The sequence below is a fragment of the Carya illinoinensis genome, chromosome 1 (assembly GCF_018687715.1).
Source record: "Carya illinoinensis cultivar Pawnee chromosome 1, C.illinoinensisPawnee_v1, whole genome shotgun sequence".
Classification (NCBI taxonomy): Eukaryota; Viridiplantae; Streptophyta; class Magnoliopsida; order Fagales; family Juglandaceae; genus Carya; species Carya illinoinensis.
In genome coordinates this window covers 17,006,665-17,026,029 of record NC_056752.1, presented here as the reverse complement: position 1 = coordinate 17,026,029, position 19,365 = coordinate 17,006,665, and the positions used below count along the sequence as shown (strand labels likewise).

The 19,365-nt window shown below is 35.1% G+C and overlaps 1 protein-coding gene and 1 long non-coding RNA gene across 2 annotated transcripts; both read right to left on the bottom strand.

The window, feature by feature from the left end:
• Window positions 1–3,929: 3,929 nt before the first annotated feature.
• On the bottom strand, window positions 3,930–4,418 carry LOC122313244. The gene has a single exon (XM_043128108.1). It carries the CDS (start codon window positions 4,416–4,418, stop codon window positions 3,930–3,932), a length of 489 nt encoding a protein of 162 aa, XP_042984042.1.
• Window positions 4,419–4,888: 470 nt separating this feature from the next.
• On the bottom strand, window positions 4,889–8,853 carry LOC122302002. Its single transcript, XR_006240257.1, has 3 exons — window positions 8,647–8,853; window positions 8,387–8,466; window positions 4,889–5,262 (listed from the first exon to the last, which is right to left on the bottom strand). It is a non-coding gene; the product is annotated as an uncharacterized LOC122302002 (long non-coding RNA).
• Window positions 8,854–19,365: the final 10,512 nt, after the last annotated feature.

The window sequence follows — 19,365 nt, the reverse complement described above, 5'->3', positions numbered from 1 at the left end:
AATGTTTACAACATCATTATCATCATAAACAATGAAGAAGTCTCAAGTAGTAGTGGTGGCAACTTGATCATCCTTCTTTTTATCAACGTCCTTCTTCTCATTCCCTTTCTCCTTGTATTCTCATCAATTTTCTACAATATTTCTTGATATGCCATTTCATGCCATAGTGATAGCACTCAACATTAGCAAACTTGTTTGACTTGCTTATGCCTTTATCTCTGTTCTTCGGACTTCTGCTTTTACTTCTCCCCACCTTTTTTGTAACCAAGACCTCTGACTACGAAGAGGAACCTTTTGATTTTCTTCTCATCTCTTCATTCAAAACATTGCTTTTAGCCAGTCCATATTGATTACACCATCTGGGGCTAAGTTAGATAATTACATTCTGAATGTCTCCCAAGAGTCTTTTACACAGTCATTTACCGAAAGCTTGTGCAAAATCACCTCCCTTACAATCAAATCTCATTCACGTCGGTGCCATGCCAATTTTCTTGATAAGTGCACCATTAATAAAAAGGCTTAGAACTCAACTTAATGAGACTATCCTTGACCTTAGACCCATAATACATCCTTAAATAATTCCCACTTGACCTTGGAATTACTCAAGTATCCAACTGGTGACACAATGCCAAATCCTTGATCGTCGTTTTCTTTTGTAATCAACATTAAGCCCATAAAATTGATTTATATCACATATTTATCTCAAATCTATCAAACCTAACCTAACATATTAAGCATATACCTCGCACTTACAAATCCGTGATTTACCTAACTTCATAATTTCATGCAAGTCCATAATGCTAAAACCTAGTTTAATTCCATGGCCTATCATAACCAATATTCGCCATGTAATCATCGTTTCTTGAAGTATTTAAACTAATCATTAAAACCTCAACATAATTTATATTCTTAAAATTAATTTCCATGTAACACCAAAATAACTAAATCCTCAGTTTTTTTCTTCAGACGGTTCATCCTAATTTCATGAAACTCTAAAATCATGATATTCTAACTGAATCACACCTACATGCCTATAACAAATTAATCCACTGCATGCATATGCCTTAAAACCACATTAAATCCGGAAATTGATCTTATAGCAGTTGCGAACTCATAACCTATCATGTCTCCAAGTTAATTCATCTCTCAATTCAAATGAAAATCATATTCAACTAAACCTTATATATTCATGAAATAACTCAACTATAACTTAAACCCGTAACAATTATTGAACCCAAGATATATGCTCAGTTGACCACATACCTAACAACTTAGGTCTACATATCACGACCACATACTATAACCTGTGCAACCAACCCATGTCTTGAACGCCTTGCTATTGTAAACCTTAAAATGTAATCACGTGACCTTAAATCCTCAATTCATTGTAACTTTAATGTCCACTTGTCCTATTAAACCTACTGAATGCTATCCAATCTTGTGAGAGAGGGACAGAGCCATATCATAACTACGATGCCCCGTTCCTCAGTAAACAGCCTAGAGAGGAACCGTGGTACTAGGAATGCACACACACACAACCTCAGGTACTTAGGGTTTTCTTCTCTAATTAATGAAAATCTAAACCTCTTTTACTTAAAGCTTATGAGAATGATTGTCTTGGAGAGGGAGAAGGGCCACAGCCTAAACACTTGTTTGAAACTAGGGGGTTTTTATTTTATAAAATTTTTGAACCTATGGAAGGGTATTGAAAATTGGAGATCTTCTTGTCTTGAAGAAAAGCCAAGAACACAACACTCACTCATACACTCGAATTAGGGTTTTTAAATGATTGATTCTTATGAGTCTTAAACTATATTTTTAGCTTGCTTATTGTTGGATTCTAGACTTTTGTAAGTAGACCTTTAACTTACTCTTGAATATTGCAAGTATATGATATGTAAACTTGTTTGGTTGTTTTCGATTTAAGGATACTTTAACATATCTTATATTCAGATCTTTGAGTATTTGTTACTATGTTATTTGATTGGTTTGTTGCTATTTGATTTATACCATGCAAACGAGTTGTGATGCTACATTCAGTATTTAGATTCACATGCTATAATGCACATGTTGATATTGGATGCTTAACTGAGCTTATTTCAAGTTTTGAGTCCATGAAATGATTGCATATTCACATGTATATTTACATGCATGATTCGTCCATGTGTATGTTTATTAGTGATTCTTAAACAAGTGCATTAGATGATTCCAAGTTCATGAAAAGATTGAATATTTGTGCATTACAATTGTTGATATGTTTCGGCTATGCGTATGAGTGATGCATTATCAATGTATGCTTGAGGCTCTAAGTGCATAAAATAAATGAATATCCGTGTATATTAGGGTTTGCATGTTTCGACCATGCATAGTATATGTGGGAGTACTGTAGTTGCTTTGTTCCTTGTTTGTTGGTTAAATGTCTTTGTTTAATTGAATTGGAACATGGTCGCATGTTCTAAATTTCTTATATTTTCAAGCCGTAACGTGGAATGTATATGGTTGCACTTGATCACATGATATATGCTTTGCATTAAGTCTTGGCATACGTGTGTACATGTTTCATGTAAAGTGTAAGGTATCATAGTCCATGTTACATGCATTGGGTTTGTGAAATTGTTTTAAAAAAAGAAAAGAGTCATTAAAAGTTTTGTCACTCCCTCAATTGCTAGGACGGGGAAATGTCCTAGTGGAACTCCTCTATCCACTCGTGGGTGATTAAAATATAGTGGTAGCCCATAGGTCGATGAAGTACAGTCGACGGATCTCAAATGGTTCTTAAAAGGGAAAGGATACCAGAGCTGGGTTGCACCTAAAGCTAGTGGGTGCCATACCGTGCAGATGAAAATGTGAACTATCGTACTATGTATGTTTAAGAATAAGACATAGTCTCCTTGGTCAAAATGAGCAGTTGGTTGATGCGGTAACTAGCGGGTAACACATGGTGCATAGGAGAGCTGTGAGGTATCCAATCATATGTTTAAGTTAGGAATAAAGCCTTGAGCTCCAAGATATGTTATATGATCAAGAATTCGAGCTCATACATTGTTTAAGAACCAAGAAATGAAAAAATTGAAAAGATGTTTTCTGAAAAGGTCAAAAAGGTCTCTGTTACATGTTATCTTTTGAAAAGTCAAAGTTGCATAAGTAAAGTATATGTCCATGCATTCATTATGGTTTGCTCTCACATGCTTAAGATATCTATTGTATGTTACTTGTTTACTTACTAAGATTTCTTGAAATCTCACTGTAGTAGTTTCCATTACCATTCCCTACCTAGAAAGGTAAAAGTTGTAATAGGAATGCAAGAAGGAGACCATGGGAAAGTGCAAGAGGCCAGCTCTCCAGACACCTAGGGAGACCCTGAAGTGCCGTGAGAGCTCATCGAAGCCATCCGTTTTGGATAGGTTGGAAGCCGCCAACCAGTTTATAATTGAAGTGTTGCAGCTCTTTGAAGAGCTAAGGAGGATCTTGAACAAAGATAAGGCCAATTAGGAATGACCTAGTTAGTTAGCATTTTGACAAGGGATCATAGAGACAATAGATGAAAGGATATGTTTTGATGACTTTTAATGATGGTACCATCTTTTTTCTTTAAAACAGTGGAAAGTCACAAATCTACGATTGACCCCCTCCTGAGTTTATTAATAAAGCCCTCACTTATAGTGGAGGAAAAACATGGTAACAAAAAAGGCCCATGGGATAAAAAGCCCAACAAGACCAAAAACCAAAAAAATACTAAACAAGCCTATGAACCAGAACATGATAACCAAAAAACAAAAAAAAGACTATTGACACCTTAAAAAGGGAAGGCTAGAGAAGTCCAAGCGGAACATACCTCTAAGAATCCGAGGCATGTTACAATTATTAGGGTAAACCAAATATGCACTTGAGGCACCTTTCTTAGCTAACCAATTCACCACCTTATTACCTTATCGGAAAACATGCTGAAAATGACAATTAATAATACGAGTCAATCCAACAAGCTCCTCCCAATGATCCTCCAAGTACCAAACACCATAATGCCCTCTAATCCACCAAGAAATAATCATCATCGAATCCATCTCCACTATCACATTTGAAATGTTAAGTGATTTACAAAGCCTCAGTTCTTTAAGGAGCACAAGAAGCTCCGCTTTATTGTTAGAGCTGAAACCAATTGGAGAGGCAAAAGCTTGAGCTAGCCGACCTAGATTATTGCGAATAACAACACCAATGCCACAAGAGCCCGAGTTACCAAGACTACTGTCATCCGTGTTCAACTTGAACCACCCCGATGGAGGTTTATGCCATTTAACCACTTTGCAACATCTACCTTTTAGAGCAACTAGTTTAATTCGCAGGGCCTCTTGGATCATGCCATCAAGGCTCCCATTTAGTGTGGGTCTTAACCACATGACAAAGTGAACCGATTCACACATAGATAGATTGAACAACAACTTCATGAGTTTCCAATGTGGCCTCCATTCGAGCTAGGCATCTTCTCCTTCAAAGTCTCCAAGTAACAATGATAGGCATAATACCGACTCCACTTGGGAGGAAGAGCTAGCACGACTAAACCAAGTTGAGACATTATATTTCCAAGACCTACCAAAAGGAATTCCAAAATAGTTTCCAAAAAATGACTAGACTTTTTGAGGAAAATCACCCTCAAAGAGAACATGATTAATATCTTCATAATGGCCTGCAATACAACAATCACATTTGGAAACAAGAGGAATACCAACACGATGCAATCTATCATCCACACTCAAGCAAAGTTTTGAATACCGTACCGGATGTTGTACCGGTCAAGGCACTGGAACGAAATATTTCGGTACCGGTACCGTTTCGTGTACCGTTTCGGAATAGTTTATATCTGAATAAATTATATATATATAAGCATTAACTATATTCCAAAATAATAACAAAATAAGTCATAAACTCAATACTTCTCAATACAAGTCTTAAGTTTTAAGTTACAAACTAAATAAGTTCTTAATCCAACTATTAAAATAAAATCACTCATCCTCATCAAAAAGACAATAAGGATCAAGATTCGACATGTTAATCAAAATATTTTCATCAATGTCACCACCATCATCAACATCAACACCAACATTATCAACGTTTTCCTCATTTAGTGAGATTAATGGCTCCTCAATACTTGCCCAATTCAAATCTTCTCCATCAAGAAGCTCAGATTCTTCACTCACCCATTCTTCCATCAAGTCAATATTTTCAAGATTGATTGGATTTAAAGCATCTCTTCCCTTTTTTATGCTCCTGTCAAAATAAAATCAAACATAATTGAAAATATTATATATATTTTCAAAAGTGAAAGACATTAATATTAAAAAAATTTACCTCTCTCGCAGCTTCAAGTTATAACGAACAAATACTAAGTCATTCAAACGTTTATGTCCTAATCTATTTCTCTTCTTCGAATGAATAAAATCAAATGTACTCCAGTTTCTCTCACATCCAGTTGTACTACAACATTGACTTAGTACTTGAACAGCAAACCTTTGAAGCGTTGGAACCTCGCAACCAAATTGGGTCCACCATGCAACTATAACAATAATGCAATTATAAATTATTAATTAAATGCAAGTAAAATAAAATAAGATAAAATTTAAAGTACAAAGTCACAGTATTTAACAAATGATATTAATAAATGATAATACCTGGATTAAGCTTATCACGCTGGCAGATTGCTAAAGCATGTCCAAACTCACCTACTGCATTATTATACGAGTCAAGTTCTTCAATGATCTTGTCTTGATCATCAGGATCAAGTGCCATCTTCATAACACAACTGTTGAAGCCTTTTATAACATCATTTTTTTTTTTTTTAAAGCTGGGGCTATAGAAAATTCCAGGGTTAAGAAGACAACCCGCCGCATGTAATGGACTGTGAAGCTGCTTATCCCATCTAGAATCAATGATCCTGGTGAATGGACTGAATATACTAACTTTGTTATTACATCTTGCTTTTATGTTCTCTTTGGCTCTTTCCATTGCATCATACAAGTATCCCATTGCAAGCTTCTCATCCCCGTCAACAAGTCGTAGAACACGAACCAAAGGCTCACTAATTTTAACAATAAATTGACATTGAGCCCAAAACTCTTTATCTTCTAAAACAATCCCAGCTATCTCTTTCCCTATGATGCTTTTAGAATGACTTGATGCAATCCATTTATCACAAGTAAACATTTGTCTCAGTTCTTTCTTAAACAAGAGCAAGCATTGGATACTTAAAAAATTTGTCGCAAACCTTGTAATTGCAGGACGACACAAATCATGACCTTTGGTGAACTCTTGTCTCATCAATGCCAAAACCCAACCATGGTTATAGATGAACTTTGTTATCTGTTTTGCCTTTTTTATAGTATCATCAATAAGGGGAAAATATCTTGGATCAGAAAAATTCTCCAACATCAAGTCTATGCAATGAGCTGCACAAGGGGACCAGTAGAAAGAGCCATACTTCTACTGTAACTTTTTTCCTGCAGCTTTATAACTTGCATCATTGTCCGTTATGAATTGCACAAGATTCTCAGCTCCAATTTCTTGAACAACCTCATCAAAGATATTAAACAATGTTTCAGCATCTTTTCTAAGGCCAGATGTATCAACAGACTTCAAGAACATTGTACCTTTCGGACAATAAACTAAAAAGTTGATTATTGATTGTTGCTTCTGATTTGTCCAACCATCTGCCATTAGTGTACAACCGGTGTCATTCCAAACCTTCTTAATTTGTTGCAAATAATCTTGAACCTCATTCACAGCCATCTTTAACAAATTTCCTCTCAACTCATATAAAGAAGGGCACTTAAATCCTGGCCCGATAGCAGTCATGGCATCGATAGCTGATTGATAAAACTTGGATTAAGCCGCATTGAAAGGCAGATTAGAATCATACCATCAGCGTGCTACAGCCATCTTTGATTGTACAAGCATCTCATTCGAACACATAGAACTCTTAATTGAAGGTTGGGCCCCAGGAGTTGTTCTTGGAGCAAAAAATCTACTTAATCCCCCCACTGACTTTCCAGTTCCAGATTCTCCTGACTTCCCCTTACCTTTTGAAAGCTGAGATTGACCCTCCATACTATTACTATCATCAATATCATTAGATGTTAAATCTATATCACCTCCAATCTCTGAGCTTATTTTTCTTTTCTTCTCTTTGCTTCTTTTCATTTCATCAAGCAACTCCTTCATTTGCCATTTTACATCTTCAGAGACCTTTTTACATGCCTCTACATTGCCTGGAATCCCAGCTAGATGATACTTCAATCGAGTGATCCCGCCACCTCTAATTACTTTATTACAGTATAAACATTCAGTATTATTTCTTGCCCCTGGCACTGCACGTGCATGGGCCCATGCTGGATCTTTTGATCTTACAGGAGCAAGTGTTGTAGATGTAGCACCGGTTGATTGACAACTAGACATTTTTATACTCCTATAAAACAACCTCATAATTCAACACTTATTCAAATTTAAGTGTTCAACACTTAATAGATTGAAACTTAACATAATTTATCAAATGGATTAAAAAATACTGCTGTCATTTGTAAATTAATTAGCCTCAATAAATTCAAGTTTCTATACATGCATGCATGCGTATATATATATATATATATAGAGAGAGAGAGAGAGAGAGAGAGAGAGAGAGAGAGAGAGAGAGAGAGAGAGAGAGAGAGAGAGAGAGAGAGAGAGAGAGAGAGAGAGAGAGAGAGAGAGAGAGAGAGAGAGATCCAACCTTTTCAAAGTCTAAGCTCCCTTCACAAACTATGCTGATAGAAGAAACGCTAGGATCATGACTGTGATCATGAGAGTGGTGATGATCATGATTTCTGCATATGAATACCAATATAACTGTTATAACTTATAGATTTATATAGTTGTAAAACCTAAAAGAGTAACAATAATTTTTTTTTGTTATTTGATATTTAAATAACAAAATTAAACCTACTCTTTTTGTTTGTCTGCTGTAGTTTAGTCAACTATAATATATGCTTTCTTTTTTTAACACGTACAGAGCTTTTCATAAACATTCTTTTATATATTGGCATTGCATGCAAATATAAAATAGGCTAGCTTGATCCATCATAGAGATATTAACGATTGATTTTAGAAATAAATTTAATATTTAAATTATATTTTATAAGAATAATGTTAGATATAAATTATAATTCTAACACATGTAAATTTTGCACTCTTTTTTTTAAAAAAAGATTTGTCATTAAAAAATAATTTGTTTTTAAATATCAAATTTATATACTTATTGCTAATTCTTATTGCTAAATCATGAAATATTATTTTTTTATTTCTTATAAAGATTAAAAAAAAAATTCAAGAAGTTAAAACTTGAAAAAAAAAAAATGTAAAATACCTTCATCATCAAATCCGAATGGCCAACCAAAACAATAGCAAATCAGCAAGTAAAATGGGATAAGCAAACCAGCAAGTGTACTGCATGCCAAGAAGAGAAGGAAAAAAAAAAAAAAATTACAGTGCCGGCAACAAGCAGATCATCAGAGAAGAGAAAAAAAAAAATAAATAAAAGAAATAGGCCAAAATATAAAAAACAACTAATCAATTTAATGAGTAGTAATTATTAATTTATTATCTTTTTATCTATGCTATTGCTACCTGTAATGGAGAATTGGAGATGATGCAGATGGACTCCAGGAGGACGGGCTGCAGCTGCACGGCGCAAAGGAGAAGGCAATTCACGGGGAAGAGGAGAGGAATCAGTAAAGACTAAAAGTAAAAGCAACTAAAAGTAAACCTAAATGCCTAAATGACATAAATAACCTTGGCCTTTCACATAAATTACAAAATTGCCATAATAACAAAACCGGCTGAAACTTTCTTCAGAAATTCAAAATTGTGTACCGGCCGAAACACCTATTCCGGCCGAAATCCGGAATACCGGCCGGTACACCCGATATTTTGACCGGTACGAAATACATATTTTTCTGTACCGGTCTAGATACCGGTACGATATGTACCGGCCGTACCGGTACGGTATCAAAAACACTGCACTCAAGGCCATATGCCAAGCCTTCCAAAAATGAATATACATTTTTAAAGGAAGACTTTTATGCCAAATCCAAGAGTGCCAATCAAGAGAGGAACCTCTGATTCTAATACAATGCCATGCAGATTTGGTAGAGAACATACTTGTCTCTGTCTGAGTCCAGACCAGTACATCTTTACCTGAATTATGCCCAGATAAAGAGACTAAAATATCATCAACATTTTCCTAGCCAACTATGGTCTCAAGAAGATCCACATTCCAACTATCTAACAGCCGACACTCTTTAACTTTAGTATTTTAGGTTGCAACGTTACGTTTCATGTTTCCTGAGTGAATAATACTCAAGAACGTCTTTTGATTTAATCGAGGCACTTAGGACTCAAATTTTGTGAAACTAAATGCACCACTAATCTTGCATGATTATTTACCTTATGGTGCAATATTAATTATTGGAATTTTTGGATGAATAGTAACTCTTTGGATAGCACCATGTGGCACCCGATTTAGACGATTATGAAATCGCTATATGGATTGTCCAAAACAGTCTTGACAAGTATTTGTTGAATACCTGGCAAGATCCTCGCCACACTTGGTGATTAGTGTAGGGCACTTGGCACAAGGAGAAACCATGAGATGTAAATGTGAGGGAATAGAAGGCAAATCAAGCTATGTGATCATGTCACCTAAGCCAAACACTATTCTAGCCAACCAAACACTTTTTGGCTAACCAAAAGAGGGTTTAAACCCTAGTGATACCCCAAAATCCATGGAGGAAACATAAATTCTAAATGGTGTCCCAAATCCTAAATGACCAGGTTTTGTTTAAGTGATTAATTTAATTCCTTTATACCTTGGTAACTTCATTGTGCCTAGAAAAATCAGATTTGGGCTTGATCCAACCGAAACCCTAAACCAAACTCCATATATGCCCTAAGTTGAGGCCCATTCGGCAGTCCTATTGCTAACATGTCAGCCCTGATAGTGCATGTATTGGTGGCAAAAAAGCCACCCAAATTTGCCCACCCCTCTCGACTACAGTAGCTCGATACCATGGGTTGAGTAGCCCTTGGTTTTGCTCACTGTTTTAGGCTGTAAAACCCCCCATCAAGATGTTATTCAACCCCTCATGTCAACCCTTTCTCTCTATAAAGGATGTCCCATGCATTTCCTTCACCCTTTGGTCATTTTTCATTCACTTTTTTGGAGAGAACTGAGGTGACAATTTTCCTGGCAATTTTTTCATTTCATTTTCCAGCTCTTTTTAAGAATATTCTCACGAAACTTCCTTCATATGTTTTTCCTATTTGAGTCTAGTCTTCATTGCTATATTTTGAGTAATTATTTGTGGAGTATTGATTTGTGAAAATTGAGTTTGAACATTCAAAGGTCATGTTGGGCAACAATTTGGATGATGGTGTGAAATCTTGGTGTTTAGTAGGGATGTAACTGGTTTGGTTTGGTCCGATTTTGGATATGTTTTAGAACCAAACCGGTATATACCGGTTTTGAGATTCAAATAACCAAACCGGTATGTATTGGTATATACTGCACTGTTTACACCCCTAAATCGGTACCTCCAGTTTTACTAGTTTCAATCTGGATTTTCTGGAATATTATATTGTATATATAATAATATAGTGATAATATATTGTAGCATATTATAATATATATTATAATTGTATTATACACTATAATGATATGTTATAATATATAATATAGTGATATATTATAGGATATTATAATATATAGTGATATAGTATTAATATAACTATTAATACAATAGACTATAGTAATATAGGATCTTAAAATTTAATATTATATTAATTAGTAATTTATCATATAATACAAAATTATTTTATATATAATTATATATTATATATAAAAATTATATATAATATAAAAAATCATATAGAAATATTTTATACAATATAAAAATTTAAAATATATATATATGAACCAGTTCGGTCCGGTATTAGAAAAAAGAAAATTGGAACTGGGCCGATTTTTACCAATTTTAAGAAAAATGAATCTGGTACCGAACTGAACCGAACCAAACCCGAAACCGTACCAAATCCACCAGTGCAGTCCAGTTTATTGGTTGTTTTTTCACTGCTAGTGTTTAGATCAAGTTTTTATTAAAGTTAGGGGTAGATATTGATAGGATAAAATGTAACACATTTTTATACACGTTATGCATTCATACAAAGCATGTTAGCATTTTTATTAAAGAGTTTATACATTTCTTCGAAGTTGAAACTGGAACACACAAAACAGTTTCTGATTTATGGTTGTGATATTTGTTGGTTCTAGAAACCTAGTCCAATGTCTATGAAATTCAAATATGTTTTTCTAAAGGCTTTCATTTGTGTTAAGAGTTTGTCTTTGAAGAAACTTGGTTGAAATCTTTGTTGGAAACATGTTTTACGTGCAAACTTTTGATTGGAACTCAAGCTTGAAGCTTTTGGGTTGACGGTTGTGTTGATATGATTCTTGCCATGTGATGCTAGGTTTGAAGCTATAAACAAGTTATAACTTGAATGTTAAGTATATGATCGTATTTCTTGTAGTTTTACTGCATGAAAATCAAGGATCTAATATTTTATTCCAAAATCAAAAGCTTGTGATACTCGATTTTGATGTTTTAGTGTAAACCGATTGTGCTATGTAATGTTTTGTGATTAAGGTTTTAATGTTAAACTTGTTAGGAGAGTTATTTATGGACTCTTGGAGTCCTTGAATTGTTTGGAAGATGTTAGACCTAAAACCTCAAGAGATAGTTCTATTTGACTTGGAACTTGATGTTTTTGGCGTTGTGTTTCTATAATGAGTTGGATTGTTATAGTTTGTATAGGTTGATGTCTTAGCATACTTTTAAAAACTAGGATGTGATTTTTGTATGTTACAAAAATTGGTCTAAGCATGTTAGATGGAGGTTAGGTCTGGATGCAACAAAAACCTTGTTTTTGGCTTATATATGGTTCGGCCAAGCATTTTGTATAGTTGTTTTTTCATTTAAATTATTTTGATTGCATATTTGGATTTATGAAAAACTTTACATGAGAAATATAAATTTTGGTGGGACTTGGAGTTAGAATGCAAAATCCTTATTTTAGGGGCAAAATTATAATTTCTCATATGTAGTGGAGTAACTTTAGAATTTAGACCCAAGTTAGTGAGTCTTTTTTTTTTTTTTTTTTTTTTGAGCTTTAGTGAGATATTCTAGCTTTAGAAAAATATCACATTTTAGTTCACGTCTGTTTACATATGTTACGCAACAATCGTTATATGTTAGCCTCTAACTTACTCCTGATGTAATTTTGTATGTACGGTGGTAAGTCCATAAATGTCATTATTGTCACTTATGATTATTATAAATGTTCTATTATGTCCTACAATGTCAATTATTTCAAGTACATGCTTGTATGTTACATGGCATGTTATGCCATGTAATCTGTTACAAGGTCATTGCTACACATCATGACATGTCTCATGCATAGAGTATGTCATGAAAAATAATACCATGTAAGTGGAGTCTTATTTTTATCTTGAAATATTATCCTAGTGGAACTCCATTGTCTATGCTAGCATATTTAAATTAGTGTGAAATTCCCTAAGTTGACAAAGTAGCGTCAGTAGACTCCAAATGGGACCTAAGTAATTGGTTGATGGAGTGAAGTCAGGCACCCAATGACGGTGGTGAAAACCTCATGTTTATCAATTTTTAATTAGTTCAATTATCCTGATGTACTTACAGCTTGCGCAGATGCCTGTGTTGTGATGCGGTAGTGGTAGGAGCACAAGGCTTAAGGGGACTTGTGTTGCATCCACATATTCATGTTGAATCACCCACGTATATGTTGAACAAGATTCCAAGTTCATTTTTAGTTATTGTTAGTATTCAATTCATGTTAGTTGAATTAACCACGTATATGTTGAACAAAATACCAAGTTCATGTTCAATTCATGTCATGCTATTTGCCAAGTCATGTCACATTTACTGTCATGTATACATCTGTATACTGCTAGTAAGTTGGTACTATCATGCATTCATAGAAAAATGCACCAACAAATTGGAAGTGAAATCACTACATACTTTCCCCACTGCTCAAAAAAATGAACCAATTCACAACTTCCCTTATAATGAAAGAATAGTAGTTAAAAAAAAAAGTAAAATCCTTATAGCTTCTTGAGCTATTATGAAAATCTCTGGCAACTCACTCGTCGCAAATTCTACTGGTGCCTCTCTAGGCTCATGACCATGACATTACGAGCGATCTTATGGTCTGAAAGCTTGAACAACAATAACTGTTGATAAACAATCCCATCTATACCTTCAAATTTTCAGGTTGTTGTGAAACACAGCCATAGCCAATAGGAAGGCCTAAAGATTTAGAAACAAAAAAAAGTAGCCCATCCTTATCAAAATGATGTTGTTTTGGACGCTAGGAAAATCCAAACCCTAATTTCTTTCCCCCTCTCTCTGGTACATTTGCTCCTTCGTCTCTCTCTCTCTCTCTCTCTCTCTCTCTCTCTCTCTCTCTCTCTCTCTCTCTCTCTCCATGTCACCCCATCACACTCTCTCTCCTCTATCCTTTTCTCTCTGTTTCATTGCTATTCTAGCAACCACCGCTGCCATCCTCCTCGATGTCTTGCCACCTCACATCACTAGAAAGCTTTCTCTCTCATGCCTTAAGTGCTGCTTCCCTGACTCTGATTTCTTGCTCTCATGCACCCTCTTTCCCTCATCTTTGTCTCACTCTCTGTTTCTCTTTGTTAGGGCTTCACTTCATAGCCCACCCCACCAGTGAGACCCCCAATCCCCCCACTTGGGATTTAACAGTGATTGAAGTATCAGGACATGCAACACTGGGTTACATACCCTGTACATGGTGATTAACACACAATGCACCTAACATGCATTCTAGTAATATGAGATAATCGCAGTAGAATAAATCATTTCATATAATGTTATACCAGAATAAATTACTAACTCAACTTCATTAATAACTTTAACATACCTTACTTATTCAAAATTTTTCAAGTAAGGCATAAACTGAATTGTACATCGTAGTGACAGAGTATCGAACACCTTGATACATCTCAACTTAACAATTGTTGTCTTCAAAAGCCTTGAACTAAAACGGAAATCATTTAAGCTTCTTTTGAAGTTTTGATACTGAATATTTGTAATCTCCAAGTAAATCATAACTTTAAATCACACCTTACTTATTCAAAATTTATCAAGTAAGGCATAAACTGAATTGTACATTATAATAACGTAGTATTGAACATCTTGATACACCTCAACATAACAACAATTATTGTCTTCAAAAGCCTTGAACTAAAATGGAAATCATTTAAGCTTCTTTTGAAGTTTTGATACTAAATATTTACAATCTCCAATTAAATCATGGCTAGCTCCATTCTCTTCTTTGGGTCAGGGTCGTCCTTAGCCTTGATCATTATCCTCACTAGCTACTTCCAGCCCCGTTGAAAGTTCCACCATTACGGGGAGGAGGGAGACGGGAATTGTAGTTGGCACTACCGTAGTGAGATTCTATGAAATATTAGTAAGTTATACCACAAACGTACACAGAGATAACATAAGAATGTATAAGGTCATTATGAACATGAACGCATGAGGATGAATATGCAATTTTGCCAAAACACATTTTTTTCTTCCATCCAAACTCCTTTTCCAAAAACACTGAACTTGGAACAAGGTAACAATGTGCCTTTTCTTTCTCAATCACTGATACACTTATTCTGTATAACAATATATGGACACATCACGGATACCCCTATGAACCATGGGCTCGTTGCTAGTTACCGCATCACATTACCTGTCCTTTGACCAGGTGTGAGTACGTCATATACAGAGATTCTTGAGCAGATCAAAATGCCTTCACCACAAGCTTACAATAAGCAAGACAAATCGGAATGCCTTCACCATGAGTTCATTTTAACTTTTGGCATATTGAGTTGCCTTCAACAAAAGTATACAATATAATATGACAAATCGTAACACCTTCATATTTACAATGTGTAGCACTCACTGGTGCTAGGTGCTGCTTTAGAATCATTTAAAAAGACCTATTCAAAGTTTGTTGACTTTATTTTATCAACCTAAGGGTTACCACTATAATTTAATCACTCCAAAGTAGACAGTTGTGTTCCACTAGGATATTCCCCCATCCTAGCATTGGGATAGTGACAAAACATTTTCTTGTAACGAATAACCTAAAAGCATGTGACATGTAAACTTTTTATGAAATCAAGTAAACTTTTTATGAAATCAAGTAAACTTTTCATGCAATCATGGCATGTACTTGTACTCAGTATGCAGTTAATGCAACATGTGAATGTCATGAAATAATTAGAACATCCGAATACATATACATGGACATAACATATGATGATTTAATATGGCATATAACAATACTTACAATCTCCGAGCATGTCATTTTAACAAAAATTCTAGCAAGCGTCGTTCACACATATCATGAAGAATTAACTATACCATGGTGGAAACCAATCATATCATGTGATATTTTTAGAGTAACCAATTCATCAAACAATATCAACAATACAGATGCAAAGTTTACACAAAAACATAAGTATATTATCCAAGAGTAAGTTAGAGGCTAACTTACAAACTTTTCCTTGCTTACAAAAATTATAATCTCCATGGGCTAAAATAAGAGTATACTGATCTTAGAGAAGTCCTCAATCGAAACAAAAAGGATTACAAAGTTTTAAACTTCTAAAATCTAGAGAAAGTTACACTTTAACCCCTTAACTCTCAAAAATTGCACCATAAGTCCTAAACTCTCAATATTGCAATTTGACCCTAGATTTCTCCAAGCTTAACAAACTTCATGTAGTCTCTATTCTAGACCCATGCACGACCTCAAAATATGTTTCCTCACACATTAAAACAAAGAAAATAGCAGATAAAAAACCTTTGATCTCAATCATTCACTAAAAGTAATTGGGCCTAATGTCACACTTGAAATCACCTTACCCGAAATTAAGTACTTGAACTCTAAATCTAGAACAAAACCTCAAAAAATGAGTTTTTCCTTTTGATTCATGCAACTTATGACCAGATTTAAGAGAGAACATCATCCAGCACATGTTTGAACCTCAAACGTTGAAATTGGGACTTGATCTAATATGCCTTGCTTCCTTTGTAGTTTGATGATGATTATGTTTAGAAAAACTAGATAGTTTGATCAAGATCACTTCATAAGGGTAACAATTACAAATAAGCCATATTACCTTTAGAGAGAAAACCATACACTCTAAGGCTAACCCGAGACATGCACTTGATGCTTTTGAACATATAACATGTCTATACTTGAATTCCTCATAGGTCTGGACCAAGCAAATAATTTATAAGCCTAGTCAGATTCCTTAAGCCACATATTATTCATAAAAATTCAACATTTAGGAGATCAACCTTAAATCAACAATATTCAATCACCAAGATACTAATTGTGACATGTATTGAATCTAGGTGGCATTATAAACCCAAATACCTTGAATTTCATGCAAGAACCTTTCATCCAAACAACAACTCAATTACCAAGATTATACAAAGATCTAAATACACCATTGAATTCATGGAAATCTAACTTTTGTCAAGCTTAAGCTCAAACTAACAACACTTAACACATTGCTGCCGGCCGAAACTTAGAGCCATCATAAACACCACAAATCGACTTCTTTCTTCTAGAAAATATTTCTGTTAGAACAATAACACAACCCTCTAACATCTATTAAGAAAATATGTAGAGGAATATTACTCACCAAGTTGAAAACCTTGAAGATGAGGCTCGGTTTGCACTACTCTAACCAACAACTCTTGGTTCTCACTATTCTTGTGTGTATGGGTGACATTGTGCAGAAAAGAAAGACAAGAAAATTATGAAAATGGAGGCCCTTTGACTATGGCTTTCAAGTCACTCTTTCACTTGATTTTTCCTCAACTCCCTCGACCCAAAAGGATGCCCTAAAGCCCCTTCAAGTATCTAATCAATAATGATTAGGATGATTGGACAAAGAAAATGATCATCATTGGAGGAGAGGGGCGGCACACCTAGATATAGTATGTGAAACACCAAGCTGAAAGAGTGTTTTTGAAAAGAATCATTTTGCCAAGTGGAGCTGGTCCTTAGAAATACAAACTCCTTTTCATCTTCCACATAATTGCTCTCCTTGGAAACGCAAGAACACCTTGCATGTGTGCCAAGTTGCACTAGTTGAAACCCATCAATGTCTTCTTTATGATTATTCTCATTGGAAACCTAAGAGTCTAACATGCATATGGCACCAAGTGGCATGCTCTGCCATTACTGAAAATTCTCTCTTACTCCATCATTGCCTCCTTGAAAATGTAAGAAACATCCATTCATGGGTGCCATGTGGCACCTTTTCTTGGTGCCAGACCTTCCATGCTTCCCATCATCAAATCCTTCTTGAAAACTCAAGGGACACATGCATGGTTGCCAATTGGCACCTTCTTATTGTGGCCAAGTATCTCCATCCCCATGGGGCCAATCTTCAAATCCTCTTTCTTTATTATTGCTTAGATTCTTATTTTTGATATCCCTCATGATTTCAAAACTTTGGAAAACTAAGAGACACTTGAGCCATCTGTGCATGAGTGCTAAGTGGCGTGTAACAGCTCGCTAGAAATTCAATGGTAGAATTTCTACAGACTTTAGAAACCTTGTGAAAACTCCTCAAGTTTTCACGAATCGACTAATCGCAAAGGTTTTAGCATGTCAACATAGTCAGTGTTATCACTCGAGATGGTGCCGGAAATGCGATTTTAATTGTTAAATGTAGTTAGAAGTGTCAGAATACGTTATGATCTGCGCCACTAGACTCAATTGATTATTTGGGATTTTATAGCGCAATAATCAATTTTCATAATTTTAGATGAAATGCATGTTCGAAACTGTGAAATAATTTTTAGGGGCACTTTGAGGTTGAGTTTTGGTAAACGATTTTCATTGTAGGTTAATATGAATATTTAGATTTTTTCTATACAAAGTTTATTATGCTTTTTTGGAGTGAATAGTAACCTCGATAAGGTTACTAAGTGCAGTATTTTCAAAATCACACTGTGGAATATCCAAATTAGGTTAGAGAACTTTTATATGGACACTTGGCAAGATCTTAGTCACATATAGTGAATAGTATTACACACTTAGTACAAAGAGGAACCATTAGATGGATTTGTGAAGGAAATCAATGTGTGAGATCATGCCACCTAAGCAAAACTTTTATTCATCTGATCAACCAAATTGAGCCAAATCAAAGAGGATTTCAACCCTAGTGAAACCCTAAAGGGTTGAAATCCAATTGAAACCCTAAAAGATTGGTTGAAACCAAAATCCTAAACGGTTTCCCCAAACCCTAAAGTTGGCATTCAAACCCTTTTTGATCCGATTTCTAGCATTGTGTTTAATCACTTGATTAAATCACTTCCACATGCTATTAATTCATAAAATCCTTGTTATGACATCATTATCCAACCTTTTAAACCTTTAAAATTTGATTGGGCCTTGAAAAATTGGATTTGGGCTTGATACCATCTCAAACCCTAACCAAACCCCCTTTAAACCCCAAATTGAAGCCAACCTGGTTAAGGCCCACCATGGCCCACGAATTTGGCCACCTTGGCAAAGCTTCTTGATGAATTTTCCTCCCCCACATGGCAGACCATCCACTACCCTTGGTTGCACCCAATAGTGCCTTGATGTGATGGAGAAACCCACATCATCAACCTCCATACCTCACAGTTTCGGCAAGAGGTCCTTTCCCCTCATTATTCTCCACTTTATGTCACATAGCCACCTCCAATCAAGGGTCATTCAAGCCCATATCTTCTCCCTCCAGAAGTCTAGAGTCGTACAAGACACACTTCTTTCCCTTTAATCACTTCTTCACCCCATTCTTAGATAGAAACCCAAAAGAGCTATCTCGGGTAGATTTCTGGGTCTCTTTGCATGGAGATGTTTGAACCATTTTAAGTTTTTTCACACAATGAGTCCTTCATAAAAGTTGTTTCTCTTGGAGTATAGTTTCTGTAGATATATTATACGTATCATTCCATGGTCATTTGGTTAGTCAAAACTATTTTTAACCATGGAAAGGTCATTCTGGGCGAGAAACTAGAGAGTATGTTATGTTTTGAAATTTTTGACCAAGCTAATGGACATGTCTTGGTCCAAAAATTTTATGGAGTGTTTTTAGCATGTTTTTAAGAGTTTTAATTGAGGTTTTGTTGCATGAATAAAGCTTTCGATGATAGATTT

Coding starts and splice junctions, on each gene's coding strand:
- LOC122313244 (XM_043128108.1), bottom strand. CDS start 4,418: ATGTGTGAATCGGTTCACTTTGTCATGTGGTTAAGACCCACACTAAAT.